Source organism: Oncorhynchus nerka, unplaced genomic scaffold (genome assembly GCF_034236695.1).
Source record: "Oncorhynchus nerka isolate Pitt River unplaced genomic scaffold, Oner_Uvic_2.0 unplaced_scaffold_1004, whole genome shotgun sequence".
Taxonomy (NCBI): domain Eukaryota; kingdom Metazoa; phylum Chordata; class Actinopteri; order Salmoniformes; family Salmonidae; genus Oncorhynchus; species Oncorhynchus nerka.
Window position 1 is genome coordinate 9,859 of NW_027040297.1, and position 15,490 is coordinate 25,348.

The 15,490-nt window shown below is 52.2% G+C and overlaps 1 protein-coding gene and 1 long non-coding RNA gene across 2 annotated transcripts in view; both read right to left on the reverse strand.

The window, feature by feature from the left end:
* Positions 1–62: 62 nt before the first annotated feature.
* On the reverse strand, positions 63–1,158 carry LOC135570288 (uncharacterized). Its single transcript, XR_010463500.1, has 2 exons — positions 882–1,158; positions 63–841 (listed from the first exon to the last, which is right to left on the reverse strand). It is a non-coding gene; the product is annotated as an uncharacterized LOC135570288 (long non-coding RNA).
* A 2,406-nt stretch (positions 1,159–3,564) lies between these two features.
* LOC135570287 (serine/arginine repetitive matrix protein 2-like) overlaps positions 3,565–15,490 on the reverse strand; it is a 58,018-nt gene continuing 46,092 nt past the window's right edge. The window contains 3 exon segments of the mRNA XM_065016402.1: positions 3,565–3,946; positions 4,087–5,919; positions 5,922–10,030. Of these exon segments, the coding sequence (XP_064872474.1) occupies positions 3,939–3,946; positions 4,087–5,919; positions 5,922–10,030 (5,950 nt within the window). The 3' untranslated portion in view covers positions 3,565–3,938.

Genomic DNA, 15,490 nt, shown 5'->3' on the forward strand with positions numbered 1-15,490 from the left:
GGGTTAATAACCTCTGGGGTAGGGGGGTACAGGGTTAATAATGTTCACACACGAGAGGCAGGTCTGATTTCATTCAGATGTTTAATTCATTAATGCTCTGGGTGAAAACTAAGAAACCAAAGAACAGACAGAAAAGCCCAACAACAACAACATTGTTTAAAAGACAAAAGGCTTAAAGGCAACGTTCCCCGTTAGCAGAGATCACATTAGCTTTAAAACGTCACACTAGAAGGTGGTTCCCGGATCCCGGGCCGCAGTGGGCTTAAAGGCAACGTTCCCCGTTAGCAGAGATCACATTAGCTTTAAAACGTCACACTAGAAGGTGGTTCCCGGTTCCCGGGCCGCAGTGGGCTTAAAGGCAACGTTCCCCGTTAGCAGAGATCACATTAGCTTTAAAACGTCACACTAGAAGGTGGTTCCCGGATCCCGGGCCGCAGTGGGCTTAAAGGCAACGTTCCCCGTTAGCAGAGATCACATTAGCTTTAAAACGTCACACTAGAAGGTGGTTCCCGGATCCCGGGCCGCAGTGAAAGGCATCCTGCATCACGTCCTCTTCACCACGCAACGGCCCGGAGTCGGGTGCTACGTCGGGGGTACGGTGTCCTTCGAGATGAGCCCGTAGCTTCTGGACAGAGTCGATATGAAGTCAGTAGGGTTTAAGTCACAAATAGCACCTTGTTCTCTATGTAGTGCACTACTCTTGACCGTAGCGGCTCTGGTAGGGCACTAAATAGGGCAGGGGGTCAAACTGATTCCAAGCAGGGCCCTAGTGATCGCTGGGTTTTCCCCTTTCAATTAAAGACCTAGACAACCAGGTGAGGGGGGAGTTCCTTACTGAGACCTAGACAACCAGGTGAGGTGTTCCTTTTCCTTACTGAGACCTAGACAACCAGGTGAGGGGGGAGTTCCTTACTGAGACCTAGACAACCAGGTGATGGGGGAGTTCCTTACTGAGACCTAGACAACCAGGTGAGGGGGGAGTTCCTTACTGAGACCTGGACAACCAGGTGAGGGGGAGTTCCTTACTGAGACCTAGACAACCAGGTGAGGGGGAGTTCCTTACTGAGACCTAGACAACCAGGTGAGGGGGAGTTCCTTACTGAGACCTGGACAACCAGGTGAGGGGGAGTTCCTTACTGAGACCTAGACAACCAGGTGAGGGGGAGTTCCTTACTGAGACCTAGACAACCAGGTGAGGGGAGTTCCTTACTGAGACCTAGACAACCAGGTGAGGGGGAGTTCCTTACTGAGACCTAGACAACCAGGTGAGGGGGAGTTCCTTACTGAGACCTAGACAACCAGGTGAGGGGGAGTTCCTTACTGAGACCTAGACAACCAGGTGAGGGGGAGTTCCTTACTGAGACCTAGACAACCAGGTGAGGGGGAGTTCCTTACCTAATTCCTTAGTGACCTTTAAATTCAATTCAATCAGGAACGAAAACCCGCAGACACTCGACCCCTCCAGTGGAATGAGTTTGACACTATGAGGGGGGTATGTTGTCATCGGGTTGCGTCGGTCCACCTCCAGTCTGCTGGTTGGGGGGTCGCGTCGTCCAGCTCCAGTCTGCTGGTTGGGGGGGCGGCTCCAGTCTGCTGGTCCAGCCTCCAGTCTGCTGGTTTTGGGGGGGATCGCGTCGGTCCACCTCCAGTCTGCTGGTTGGGGGGGTCGCGTCGGTCCAGCTCCAGTCTGCTGGTTGGGGGGGGCGTCGGTCCACCTCCAGTCTGCTGGTTGGGGGGGGTCGCGTCGGTCCAGCTCCAGTCTGCTGGTTGAGCCGTTAGATCGTGAGGTATGTTGTTTTGGAGGGGGGATCGTGGTGTTGCTTCTTTAATGCAGCAGACACACATTCCAAAATGGCTGCCGTGGCGTACTAAAAACCTAGTTCTATCTAACGTGGACTAGTGTTAGGTAATATGGTGAAACTCCCTCCCAAGCTGAAGGTGAAACTCCCTCCCAAGCTGAAGGTGAAACTCCCTCCCTCCCAAGCTGAAGGTGAAACTCCCTCCCTCCCAAGCTGAAGGTGAAACTCCCTCCCAAGCTGAAGGTGAAACTCCCCTCCCAAGCTGAAGGTGAAACTCCCTCCCAAGCTGAAGGTGAAACTCCCTCCCAAGCTGAAGGTGAAACTCCCTCCCTCCCAAGCTGAAGGTGAAACTCCCTCCCAAGCTGAAGGTGAAACTCCCTCCCTCCCAAGCTGAAGGTGAAACTCCCTCCCCCAAGCTGAAGGTGAAACTCCCTCCCTCCCAAGCTGAAGGTGAAACTCCCTCCCTCCCAAGCTGAAGGTGAAACTCCCTCCCTCCCAAGCTGAAGGTGAAACTCCCTCCCTCCCAAGCTGAAGGTGAAACTCCCTCCCAAGCTGAAGGTGAAACTCCCTCCCTCCCAAACTGATGTTTTACATCTATAATGTTTATAAATCCACGAGGGGAAGTGCACACATCATGGAGGAGAGAATCAGACCCAAAGGGAACCCTATTCCCTATATAGTGCACACATCATGGAGGAGAGAATCAGACCCAAAGGGAACCCTATTCCCTATATAGGGCACTACTTTAGACCAGAGCCCTATGGAACCCTATTCCCTATATAGTGCACTACTTTAGACCAGAGCCCTATGGAACCCTATTCCCTATATAGTGCACTACTTTAGACCAGAGCCCTATAGAACCCTATTCCCTATATAGTGCACTACTTTAGACCAGAGCCCTATAGAACCCTATTCCCTATATAGTGCACTACTTTAGACCAGAGCCCTATAGAACCCTATTCCCTATATAGTGCACTACTTTAGACCAGAGCCCTATAGAACCCTATTCCCTATATAGTGCACTACTTTAGACCAGAGCCCTATAGAACCCTATTCCCTATATAGTGCACTACTTTAGACCTGAACATTATATGGCCCTGGTCTAAAATAGTGCCCTATATATAGGGAATAGGGTGTCATAGGGCTGTGGTCTAAAGTAGTGCCCTATATAGGGAATAGGGTGTCATAGGGCTGTGGTCTAAAATAGTGCACTATATAGGGAATAGGGCCCTGGTCTAAAGTAGTGCACTATATAGGGAATAGGGTGCCATAGGGCTCTGGTCTAAAATAGTGCCACTATATAGGGAATAGGGCCCTGGTCTAAAGTAGTGCACTATATAGGGAATAGGGTGCCATAGGGCTCTGGTCTAAAATAGTGCCCTAAAATAGTGCCACTATATAGGGAATAGGGTGCCATAGGGCTCTGGTCTAAAATAGTGCCCTATATAGGGATGTGGTCTAAAGTAGTGCCCTATATAGGGATGTGGTCTAAAGTAGTGCCCTATATAGGGAATAGGGTGCCATAGGGCTCTGGTCTAAAATAGTGCCCTATATAGGGATGTGGTCTAAAGTAGTGCCCTATATAGGGAATAGGGTGCCATAGGGCTCTGGTCTAAAATAGTGCCCTATATAGGGATGTGGTCTAAAGTAGTGCCCTATATAGGGAATAGGGTTCCATTGTAGACACAGTGTTTGAATGTGTCTCCCAAACGGGCCTCCAGGCTCATTACAACAGAACTTGATGGATTGGATCAGACAAGGCAGAAGAAAGGTGTGTCAAAGTTTTAAAAACAAACATTCTGTACAAACATATACACATTTTTATTTTTTTAAAGCAGGCTGTGTGTGAGGGGGGGGGGGGGGGTTAACGCAGTCACCGTGGAGACGGGGGCGGGGCTGAATAGTTTAAAAAAAAATAGTGCAATGGTAAACTTCTTCTGGTTAAACTTTTCCTTCTGCTACATAATGCCAAGGGGCAGTCTGAAGGCACCGAGTTGTTTACACGCAGTCACCGTGGAGACGGAGGGAGGAGCTTCCCGCCAATACAGTTATACAACACAGTCACCGTGGAGACGGAGGGAGGAGCTTCCCGCCAATACAGTTACAACACAGTTACCGTGGAGACGGGACGGAGGACAGTCAGGTTCCTGCAGAGATGAGGGAGAGTAGATAAAACAATGATCTATAACTGTACAACAATATGGATCCAGATTAAGGATACTTCTATACATTCGGCTACTTGACTGTCAGAATGTAAACCAAAACAACAGGAAGATAAAGTCATTACCCAGAATAAAGTCACGCCACCGCGGCCCGGTCAGGCCCCTCCCACGCGATTTTCTCATGACTTTCGTTGGCGGCGGGGTCGGTGATTGGCTCGTGGCTTTCGCTGGCGGCGGGGTCGGTGATTGGCTCGTGGCTTTCGCTGGCGGCGGGGTCGGTGATTGGCTCGTGGCTTTCGCTGGCGGCGGGGTCGGTGATTGGCTCGTGGCCTTCCCTGAATTTTTCTGTTTGCCTCTCCTGTTCCCGGCTCGGACCTGGTTGTGCTCCAGAACCATCACCTCCTGCGGCGAGCCGCTAGACTCCTTCCAGGGAACTCTCCTCTTCCTTCTCTCCGTTTTCACAGCTTTGTCGTCCTCTCCGCTCCTCTCCTCCTGTCTGGTCTCGTCGGGGCAGTATGTGTCGTCTAGATTGACGGTGCAGACATCCCACTCCTTCTCAACGGTGGACTCTGTGTCGGGGGAGTTGATCTTCTTGAGGAACACGCAACACTCCTTCAGTCTCTCTGGACTCCAGGCTTTAGAGCTGAGACGCTGCTGTTTGGTGAGGCCTGGCAGCCGGTCGGGGCTGCAGGGATGACTGGTCTCTGAGGAGGCAGGTAGACAGTGGTGATGTGGAGACCTGGTGAGCTCCTCCCTGGGCTGAGCAGAAGGCCAGACCTGGTGAGGTGAGTTGCCTTCCTCCACCAGGCTTCTCCTCCAGATCAGCCTGTTGGGCTGCTTGGCTCTGAGGGTCCAGGTGAGGAACTTTTCTCTGACTCTGAGCAGAGTGGTTCTGTATGTCCCGAGGGCCCTGACCTTCCTCCAAGGAGCTCTGAGACGCAGCCCGCCAGACGCCGGCCTCGCAGTGAACAGACGCCGCCTGGCATTCAGCTCTCTTCCACGTCGGAGCCGTTCCTGGGCCAGACGGAGCTGGGCGGGGCTCTTCGGCACAGCTTTGGCAAACTTCTTGATGTGTTTGCGTAGTCGCATGGTCTGCGGGCTGGGAAAGACGCTCTCCCTGCTGGCGTTCCGGGGGTAGTGCAGGAGCTCATAGGGGTTTCGGGAGCTGGTCTTCTTCACAATGCCCAGAGACTGAGTCTCAGTGGTCTGCATGAACCAGGAGGCCAGCCTCTCCACGCTGCAGCGCCGGTCAAACAGCAGCCGCACTGCCGACCCAACCTCTGGCTTCCAGGAGGACAAAGAGTCGTCGTCGAGTCTCTGCTTGGCGGACATGATCGTCCCCGTCCTGGTGGTGTGGGTGGTAGCGGCAGCAACCCAGCTTTGGGATATGAGGCGGATCCTGCGAGCCAGCTCTTGGTTCAGGCTGTCCTGGTCGGAGGAGACGGGCCACCACCTCAACGCCTCGCTGGAGCTGGCCGGGAAAATGGAGTCTACCGAAACCCCCGCTACCTGGCTCAGGTCCTCACACAACACCCCTCTTCCCTCGCTCCTCCTCTCCTCCCTCCCGGACAGCAGCTCCTCCTGCCCTGGGGTGTCCTCTCCTCCCTCCTCCTTCCTCTTGCGATGGCTGCCCTTGCTGCTGGCCCTGTTGATCAGTAGCTGTCTGGATCGGCGCAGCAGGGCGGTACTGTGGCTCAGGGACCTAGAGGTGGAGGTGGCTACAGAGTGAAGCAGGTACACTGAAGGCTTCCTCACCCTCACAGAGTGACGCACCGCCAACACATGAGGAGTCTGGGTCTGTCGCTCCGTCGCTCCATCCTTGGACTCTGTCGTTCTCTCTATCTGCATCCGAGTGGCGTCCTCGCTAGTCGGCGTGCTGCTGATTTTCCTGGGCTCTTTGGAAGGTTCAGGAAGGAGGGCTTTCCGCTGACAGAGCTTCTCCGGAGATTTCCTGCTGTGTCCCGGTTCATGTGGATCTTGCGTTTCCCCGGCGACGTGGTGGTGACGGTAACGGAGATTCCGGAGATCTTGACCTTGGCGGGTCTCCCTGGACGACGCATGGCCGCGGTACACTGCAGCTTCTGGCACTTGATAATGTTGCTGCTGTTGCTGGCGTGGGGAGCGAACCTCTTTTCCTTCACCGGTCTGACGAAGTTCAGATCCATCAGCTGCTCTGTAGCCTGGAGACAAGCAGCCTCCTCCGACACTGTCCTCTTGGTCCTGTGGGAGCGTCCGTACACCACGGTGATCTTCAGGTTCCTGTTGGCTGGGTCTCTGTCCTCGTTGCCCTCCTCCCCGGTGCTGCAGCCTAAGGGAACTCCACTGGACCGGTCCTGACCACCCTGCCTGGAGTCACAGCTCGGCTCTACACCCCTTTGCTTGGGCGGGCGGCCGATCGGCCTCTTGGCCCTCTTCTCCAGCTGGGGGCCCAGTTTCTTGGGACGTCCCGGACGTCTCTTTGTGGGGGTGGTTTCACGAAAAGGAGGCAAGCCGTCTCCGTTCTGGGACCCAGGAGACCGTTTTGGCGGGCTACCCCCCTCTCCTCCTCTCGTCGTTCCACACAGCTTTGGTGATGACGATATGGTGTTCTTGGGTGGACTCCTGGTCTGGAGGGGACTCCTGGTCTGGAGGGGACTCCTGGTCTGGAGGGGACTCCTGGTCTGGGGTGGACTCCTGGTCTGGGGTGGACTCCTGGTCTGGGGTGGACTCCTGGTCTGGAGGGGACTCCTGGTCTTCGGTGGACTCCTGGTCTTCGGTGGACTCCTGGTCTGGAGGGGACTCCTGGTCTGGAGGGGACTCCTGGTCTTCGGTGGACTCCTGGTCTGGAGGGGACTCCTGGTCTTCTCTGGGGTCTTCTCTGGACTTCCAGCCCACGATGACTCCTCACAGGGGTCAAAGGTCTCCTGTCCATGCCAGCTGGATCCTGGTGCAGCCGCCTTCAGGGTGTACCTCACCCCCTCCTCACCCACTACTGCAGACACAAACATCAGCTTGATGGGGCTGATGTACTGAGGCTGTCCTGTGGGGACCTCTGGCCTGGAGGCTGTCTGAGGGCTCACTGGTTGGGACTGTTGGGCGGAGTGGGAGGAGCGTAAGCGCCCAAAAGGTTTGGCTGCTCTGAGCCTAACGTCTGCCCTGTTCTGGGAGCGCTGTTTAAGGGGACTCTGCTGCTCAGAGGAAGCTGCAGTGACGGGAATCACCTGACCTCGTCTCTGTGACTCACGGTCTGAACTCTGACCTCTTGCTGTTGATCTACAGCCTCTGCCTCCCCTCCTCTCCTGACTGACATCCTCAGTACTGGATGCCAGCGGTAATTCCTCTTCTCTTGATTCGCCCAACCCCTCAGCCGTGTCTGTGGCCGAGGACGGGGAGTCTGTGCGATTGGTGTTGGGGGCATTGAGTGGTTGCCGATCCTTTGGCGTCCTCTGGGCGGAGAAGATCCTCTCTGAGAAACAGGCAGCAGAATACATCATCCTGGGCTCTGTGACGTAGGAGGAGAACCGCTGGGGAGGGACGATGCTCCTCCTGGACCTCCCAGCCTCGCTGCTCCTCCCCACCACCACCTGGCTGCTGCAGCCTGGCTGGGACCTGCTGCCTCTCCTGGTTCTGCAGGGGTGGGAAGGGCTATTCCTGGCTGACACTCTGCTACTGTCCTTGCTGCTGCCTGCTGTCTCCTCCTCTTCCTCTCTACTCCTCTCAGGAAGACCACTGCTGGTACTACCTGGTGACTCCTCCTCTTCCTCTCTACTCCTCTCAGGAAGACCACTGCTGGTACTACCTGGTGACTCCTCCTCTTCCTCTCTACTCCTCTCAGGAAGACCACTGCCATGGTCACAGGCGCTGCTGGTACTACCTGGTGACTCCTCCTCTTCCTCTCTACTCCTCTCAGGAAGACCACTGCTGGTACTACCTGGTGACTCCTCCTCTTCCTCTCTACTCCTCTCAGGAAGACCACTGCTGGTACTACCTGGTGACTCCTCTTCCTCTCTACTCCTCTCAGGAAGACCACTGCTGGTACTACCTGGTGACTCCTCTTCTCTCCTCATCTCAGGGAGGTCACTCCTACTGCTGTCCTGACAGGTGATGTTCCAGCTCTCTGGTTTGTGTTGGTCCTCCTGCGGGGGACTCTGTTGTGTAGAGGAGAGGACTGGGGGTTTCTCCATCTCCTCCTTCATGCCGACTCTATCCTTCGTGACTCTCACTGGACCTGCCTCCTCTGCTGTCACCTTCTCCGTAGCACCCTCCTTCACTCTACCGGTTTCTCCCTCCTTCACTCTACCGGTCTCTCCCTCCTTCACTCTACCGGTCTCTCCCTCCTTCACTCTACCGCTCTCTCCCTCCTTCACTCTACCGCTCTCTCCCTCCTTCACTCTACCGCTCTCTCCCTCCTTCACTCTACCGGTCTCGCCCTCCTTCACTCTACCGCTCTCTCCCTCCTTCACTCTACCGGTCTCTCCCTCCTTCACTCTACCGGTCTCTCCCTCCTTCACTCTACCGGTCTCTCCCTCCTTCACTCTACCGGTCTCTCCCTCCTTCACTCTACCGGTCTCGCCCTCCTTCACTCTACAGGTCTCTCCCTCCTTCACTCTACCGCTCTCTCCCTCCTTCACTCTACAGGTCTCGCCCTCCTTCACTCTACCGGTCTCTCCCTCCTTCACTCTACCGGTCTCTCCCTCCTTCACTCTACAGGTCTCTCCCTCCTTCACTCTACCGCTCTCTCCCTCCTTCACTCTACCGCTCTCTCCCTCCTTCACTCTACAGGTCTCGCCCTCCTTCACTCTACCGGTCTCTCCCTCCTCCTCTGTGATTCTGTCTATCTCTGCTGTAACAGGGGTTGGTTCAGGTGAGGAGCAGGTAGAAAAGGGCGTGGCACTGCGGCTCTTGTTCTTCCCTAGCGATAGCCTCCTGCCCAGCGATTGGTTCAGCCTGGCCAGCTCCCGTTTGATTAGCACGGTCTGGCGCCGGGTGGACGACTGGTCGGGCAAAGTCGCCATGGCAGCCAGGGCCTCCCGTCGCCGCCGGGAACGCGTCCGAGGTGGATGGCTCTCGTTGTTGTCATGGTGATGCAACATGTCGTTTAGGCTGTAGTCGCTGCCGCCGCCCGTGTTCAGAACGGTGGTGATGATCTCACTCAGGTGGGCGTCGGCCCGGGACTCTGTAATGTGCTGATCGGCCGAGGTCGTCAGGTGGGGATCCTTCTCTAGGTTGTGATTGGCTAAGGCAGAGCTGAGTGGAGGATCCTTCTCCTGGGGTCTGATTGCCTTTAGTTTGTCGCTGAAACGCTCCACCAGGTCCCGCTGCTCCCTGTCCTCACCCACCTCCCCACCACACCCAGCCTCCTCCTCTTTATCCCCCTCCTCCTGCTGCAGGAGAGAGGGAGGCTTGTCCTCCTCCTTACCGTCCATGTCTGAGGGTATGGGGGAGAGAGGGGGTGGAGAGGGGGATCGTTCTCTCTTGAGGACGGGGCACTCGCTTCCTCCTCCACCTCCCGGGTCAGTGTGTCTGACCGGGGCCAGGTAGGTGTGTTCTGAGCAGCAGGAGGCGCAGGGCTGAGGGTTGGAGCAACAGACAGAGGTAACGGGACAGACTGAGGAAGAGGAGGACGTGAAAGAGCACAGAGACGAAGGGGAGCGAACCCCAGTGGTGATGTGTCCCAGGGACAGGGTCTGGCAGGACAGGCAGCGGAGGCTCTGGAGGCAGAAACAGACGGGAGGCAGCCAGCAGCAACAGCCTGGACCACCTGGTGTCTTCCAGTCAGTCGGACCACTACGGCTCCAACAGCCAGTGAAGGAAGGAGGAGAGGAAGTGTCGTCCTGTTGTTTGGCCACCAGGTGGCCGCAGAGAGGGTCTGGGGGCGGGACGAGGCGGCGATGGGCGTCCCTGTAGGCCAATGATAGACGGTGCTGTTGGTGGGCGAGCCTCAGGATTCGCTGGAGCAGAGAGCGATGGGCGGGGCATAACGTGGAGCGTACCGCCTCCAGAGCAGAGCTCCTCCCACTTGGGGCATCGGGCATCCCAGCATCCTCTGCTTCCGTCTGGGGTTCATCCGTAACCGGGGGCAACGGGGACCTAGAGATAGACAGGGGATAGGAAAAATATTTTAATTTAAATTTAAAAGGAGCCGCTTCATTAGATTCACCAACTAAACCGTAGGACTCATTTCTTATGGAGATTCATTTACCACCACAGAAACAATGACCAGACAACAAGAAGTCGGTTTATTAATGAAGGCAGAGAGGCTTTATACCAACGCAGAACAGACGGTCAACAACTCTAACCCACCAGTCAACACAAAAAAGCACTGTTGGTCTCATAACGCAAAAAAAATCTACTTAAATTTAGCAATATTTTATATTCTTCAAAGTAGCTACCCTTTGTCCTTGACAGCTTTGCACATTCTTGGCATTCTCTCAACCAGCTTCATGAGGTAGTCACCTGGAATGCATTTCAATTAACAGGCGTGCCTTGTTAAAAGTTCATTTGTGGAATTTCTTTCCTTCTTAATGTGTTTGAGCCAATCAGTTGTGTTGTGACAAGGTAGGGGTGGTAAGCAGAAGATAGCCCTATTTGGTGAAAGACCAAGTCCATATTATGGCAAGAACAGCTCAACTAAGCAAAGAGAAATGACAGTCCATCATTACTTTAAGACATGAAGGTCAGTCAATACGGAAAACTTCAAGAACTTTGAAAGTTTCTTCAAATGCCGTCAGCTAAAACCACCAAGCGATATGATGAAACTGTCTCTCATGACGACCACCACAGGAAAGGAAGACCCAGAGTTCCCTCTGCTGTAGAGGATGAGTTCATTAGAGTTAACTGGCTCTCATGAGGACCACCACAGGAAGACCCAGAGTTCCCTCTGCTGTAGAGGATGAGTTCATTAGAGTTACCTGCCTCAGATTGGAAAGGAAGACCCAGAGTTACCTCTGCTGTAGAGGATGAGTTCATTAGAGTTACCTGCCTCAGAAATAGCAGCCCAAATAAATGCTTCAGAGTTCAAGTAACAGACACATCTCAACATCAACTGTTCAGAGGAGACTGTGTGAATCAGACCTTCATGGTTGAATTTCTGCAAAGAAACCACTACTAAAAGACACCAATAAGAAGAAGAGACTTATTTGGGCCAATAAACACGAGCAATGGACATTAGACCGGTGGAAACGAGTCCAAATTGGAGATTTTTTTGGTTCCAACGCCATTTCTTTGGTGAGACGCAGATCATTTACACACCCCAACACTCTGACATCATTTACACACCCCAACACTCTGACATCATTTACACACCCCAACACTCTGACATCATTTACACACCCCAACACTCTGACATCATTTACACACCCCAACACTCTGACATCATTTACACACCCCAACACTCTGACATCATTTACACACCCCAACACTCTGACATCATTTACACACCCCAACACCATTTACACACCCCAACACTCTGACATCATTTACACACCCCAACACTCTGACATCATTTACACACACTCTGACATCATTTACACAAACACTCTGACATCATTTACACACCCCAACACTCTGACATCTAAGCATTCAAAATGGAACGACTTTTTCTGGGACATCATTTACACACCCCAACACTCTGACATCTAAGCATTCAAAATGGAACGACTTTTTGGGCGTCAGAGAAAATGTACGGAGTTAAAAATGACATTATTTTCTTTAGGAATGTAGAGAAGTAAAAGTTGTCCAAAATATAAAATAGTAAAGTACAGATAAACCCCCCCCAAAAAAAAACACAAGTAAAAATACTTTAAAATACTACTTAAGTACTGCTAGAGTACCAGCTTCTCCCCCGATTCAGTCAGCCTCACCTCCTAGTGGTCTCAATGGGGCAAGTACTGGAGACAATAAATACAATTATTAATATAACGTTTAAAATCCCCAACTCATTTAGAACAGAGCAGCACGGCATCAAAGGGCCTCTTTTTAAATATTTTTTTAATTATGATTATTTTTTAAACACAAATCGATTCACAGACCTGAAGCAAAATGTAGAAAGAAAAAGATTTCAGCAAAACGACAACAATTAATCATTTATCATCCAAATCGACGCATAAAATAACTGATTTTCTGTTCAAGTATTTAAAAAAAAATATATATATGTAGACAGTTGACTGACAGTCTGTCAGTGTAACCATGGTAATATGTAGACAGTTGACTGACAGTCTGTCAGTGTAACCATGGTAATATGTAGACAGTTGACTGACAGTCTGTCAGTGTAACCATGGTAATATGTAGACAGTTGACTGACAGTCTGTCAGTGTAACCATGGTAATATGTAGACAGTTGACTGACAGTCTGTCAGTGTAACCATGGTAATATGTAGACAGTTGACTGACAGTCTGTCAGTGTAACCATGGTAATATGTAGACAGTTGACTGACAGTCTGTCAGTGTAACCATGGTAATATGTAGACAGTTGACTGACAGTCTGTCAGTGTAACCATGGTAATATGTAGACAGTTGACTGACAGTCTGTCAGTGTAACCATGGTAATATGTAGACAGTTGACTGACAGTCTGTCAGTGTAACCATGGTAATATGTAGACAGTTGACTGACAGTCTGTCAGTGTAACCATGGTAATATGTAGACAGTTGACTGACAGTCTGTCAGTGTAACCATGGTAATATGTAGACAGTTGACTGACAGTCTGTCAGTGTAACCATGGTAATATGTAGACAGTTGACTGACAGTCTGTCAGTGTAACCATGGTAATATGTAGACAGTTGACTGACAGTCTGTCAGTGTAACCATGGTAATATGTAGACAGTTGACTGACAGTCTGTCAGTGTAACCATGGTAATATGTAGACAGTTGACTGACAGTCTGTCAGTGTAACCATGGTAATATGTAGACAGTTGACTGACAGTCTGTCAGTGTAACCATGGTAATATGTAGACAGTTGAAAACAACAAAGAAATCACCTGAAGATGTACACAAGCAAGGCTGTTACCGGTATTGAGGAGTGTAACCATGGTGATACTGCAGTAGAACCTCAGTCTGAGTTTGTGTCGGTCAGTGTAACCATGGTAATACCGCAGTAGAACCTAGTCTGAGTTTGGGGTCGGTCAGTGTAACCATGGTAATACTGCAGAAACTAGTCTGAGTTTGGGGTCGGTCAGTGTAACCATGGTAATAGAACCTAGTTTGAGTTTGGGGTCGGTCAGTGTAACCATGGTAATACCGCAGTAGAACCTCGTCTGAGTTTGTGTCGGTCAGTGTAACCATGGTAATACCGCAGTAGAACCTCGTCTGAGTTTGTGTCGGTCAGTGTAACCATGGTAATACCGCAGTAGAACCTCATCTGAGTTTGGGACCAGAGACGTTGTGAGACCAGAGACGTTGTGAGACCAGAGACGTCGTGAGACCAGAGACCAGTAGACGTTGACTGAGAACCGTTGTGAGACCAGAGACGCTTGTGAGACCAGAGACGTTGTGAGACCAGAGAGACGTTGTGAGACCAGAGACGCTGTCTGAGACCAGAGACGTTGTGAGACCAGGACGCTGTGAGACCAGAGACGTCTGTGAGACCAGAGTAATATGTGAGACCAGACCGTCAGTGAGACCATGGTACGCCGTGAGACCAGAGACGTCTGTCAGAACCAGAGTAATATGTGAGACCAGAGACGTTGTCAGACCAGAGACGTTGTAGACCAGAGACTGACAGTCTTGTGAGACCAGAGACGCTGTGAGACCAGAGACGCTGTGAGACCAGAGACGCTGTGAGACCAGAGACGTCTGTGAGACCAGAGACGTTGTGAGACCAGAGACGTCTGTGAGACCAGGTAGAGACGTCAGACCAGAGACGCTGTGAGACCAGAGACGCTGTGAGACCAGAGACGTGTGAGACCAGAGTGTAACCAGAGTGTGAGACCAGAGACTGTCAGTGAGACCAGAGACGCTGTGAGACCAGAGACGCAGTCTGTCAGTGAGACCAGAATATGTGAGACCAGTTGACTGACAGTCTGTCAGTGACCAGGTAATTGTGAGACCAGAGACGTTGTGAGACCAGAGACCAGTGAGACCAGACGTCAGTGAGACCAGAGACGCTGTGAGACTGACAGTCTGTGAGACCAGAGACGTTGTGAGACCAGAGACGCTGTGAGACCAGAGACCATGGTAATATGAGACCAGAGACGTCTGTGAGACCAGTCTGTCAGTGTAGACCAGAGACCAGAGACGTTGTGAGACCAGAGACGCTGTGAGACCAGAGACCAGAGCTGGTGAGACCAGAGACGTCTGTGAGACCAGAGACGCTGTGAGACCAGAGACCAGAAGATGTGAGACCAGAGACGCTGTGAGAACAGAGACGTTGTGAGACCAGAGAGACCAGAGACGCTGTGAGACCAGAGACGTCTGTCAGAACCAGAGAGACCAGTCTGTCAGTGTAACCTGTGAGACCAGAGACGTGTGAGAACCAGAGTAATATGTGAGACCAGAGACGTTGTGAGGTAGACCCAGAGTTGTGAGACCAGAGACGTTGTGAGACCAGAGACGTTGTGAGACCAGAGACGTTGTGAGACCAGAGACGTGTGAGACCAGAGACGCTGTCCACCAGAGACGCTGTGAGACCAGAGACGCTGTGAGACCAGAGACGCAGACCAGGTAATATGTAGCAGTTGTGAGACCAGAGACGTTGTGAGACCAGAGACGTTGTGAGACCAGAGACGTTGTGAGACCAGAGACGTCTGTGAGACCAGAGACGTTGTGAGACCAGAGACGTTGTGAGACCAGAGACGTTGTGAGACCAGAGACGCTGTGAGACCAGAGACGCTGTGAGACCAGAGACGTGTGAGACCAGAGACGCGTGAGACCATGAGACCAGAGACGTGAGACCAGAGACGTTGTGAGACCAGAGACGCTGTGAGACCAGAGACGTTGTGAGACCAGAGACGTTGTGAGACCAGAGACGTTGTGAGACCAGAGACGTTGTGAGACCAGAGACGTTGTGAGACCAGAGACGCTGTGAGACCAGAGACGCTGTGAGACCAGAGACGTTGTGAGACCAGAGACGTTGTGAGACCAGAGACGTTGTGAGACCAGAGACGTTGTGAGACCAGAGACGTTGTGAGAACAGAGACGTTGTGAGACCAGAGACGTTGTGAGACCAGAGACGTTGTGAGACCAGAGACGTTGTGAGACCAGAGACGCTGTGAGACCAGAGACGTTGTGAGACCAGAGACGTTGTGAGACCAGAGACGTTATGAGACCAGAGATAGACAGGCTGAGAGGTTAATGAAAGAGCAGCATTAAGTAGAAGGAATTACAGAAACCCCCCCAAACACCCTGAAAATTGTGTTTTGGTCCAATAGCAACGGCTCCTTCTGAGATGCCCAATACCAGAGATGATAGAAAACAGAGAGAGAGAGATCAATAGCTAAATACAACAGCTCCTTCTGAGATGCCCAATACCAGAGATGATAGAAAACAGAGAGAGAGATCAATAGCTAAATACAACGGCTCCTTCTGAGATGTCCAATACCAGAGATGATAGAAAAC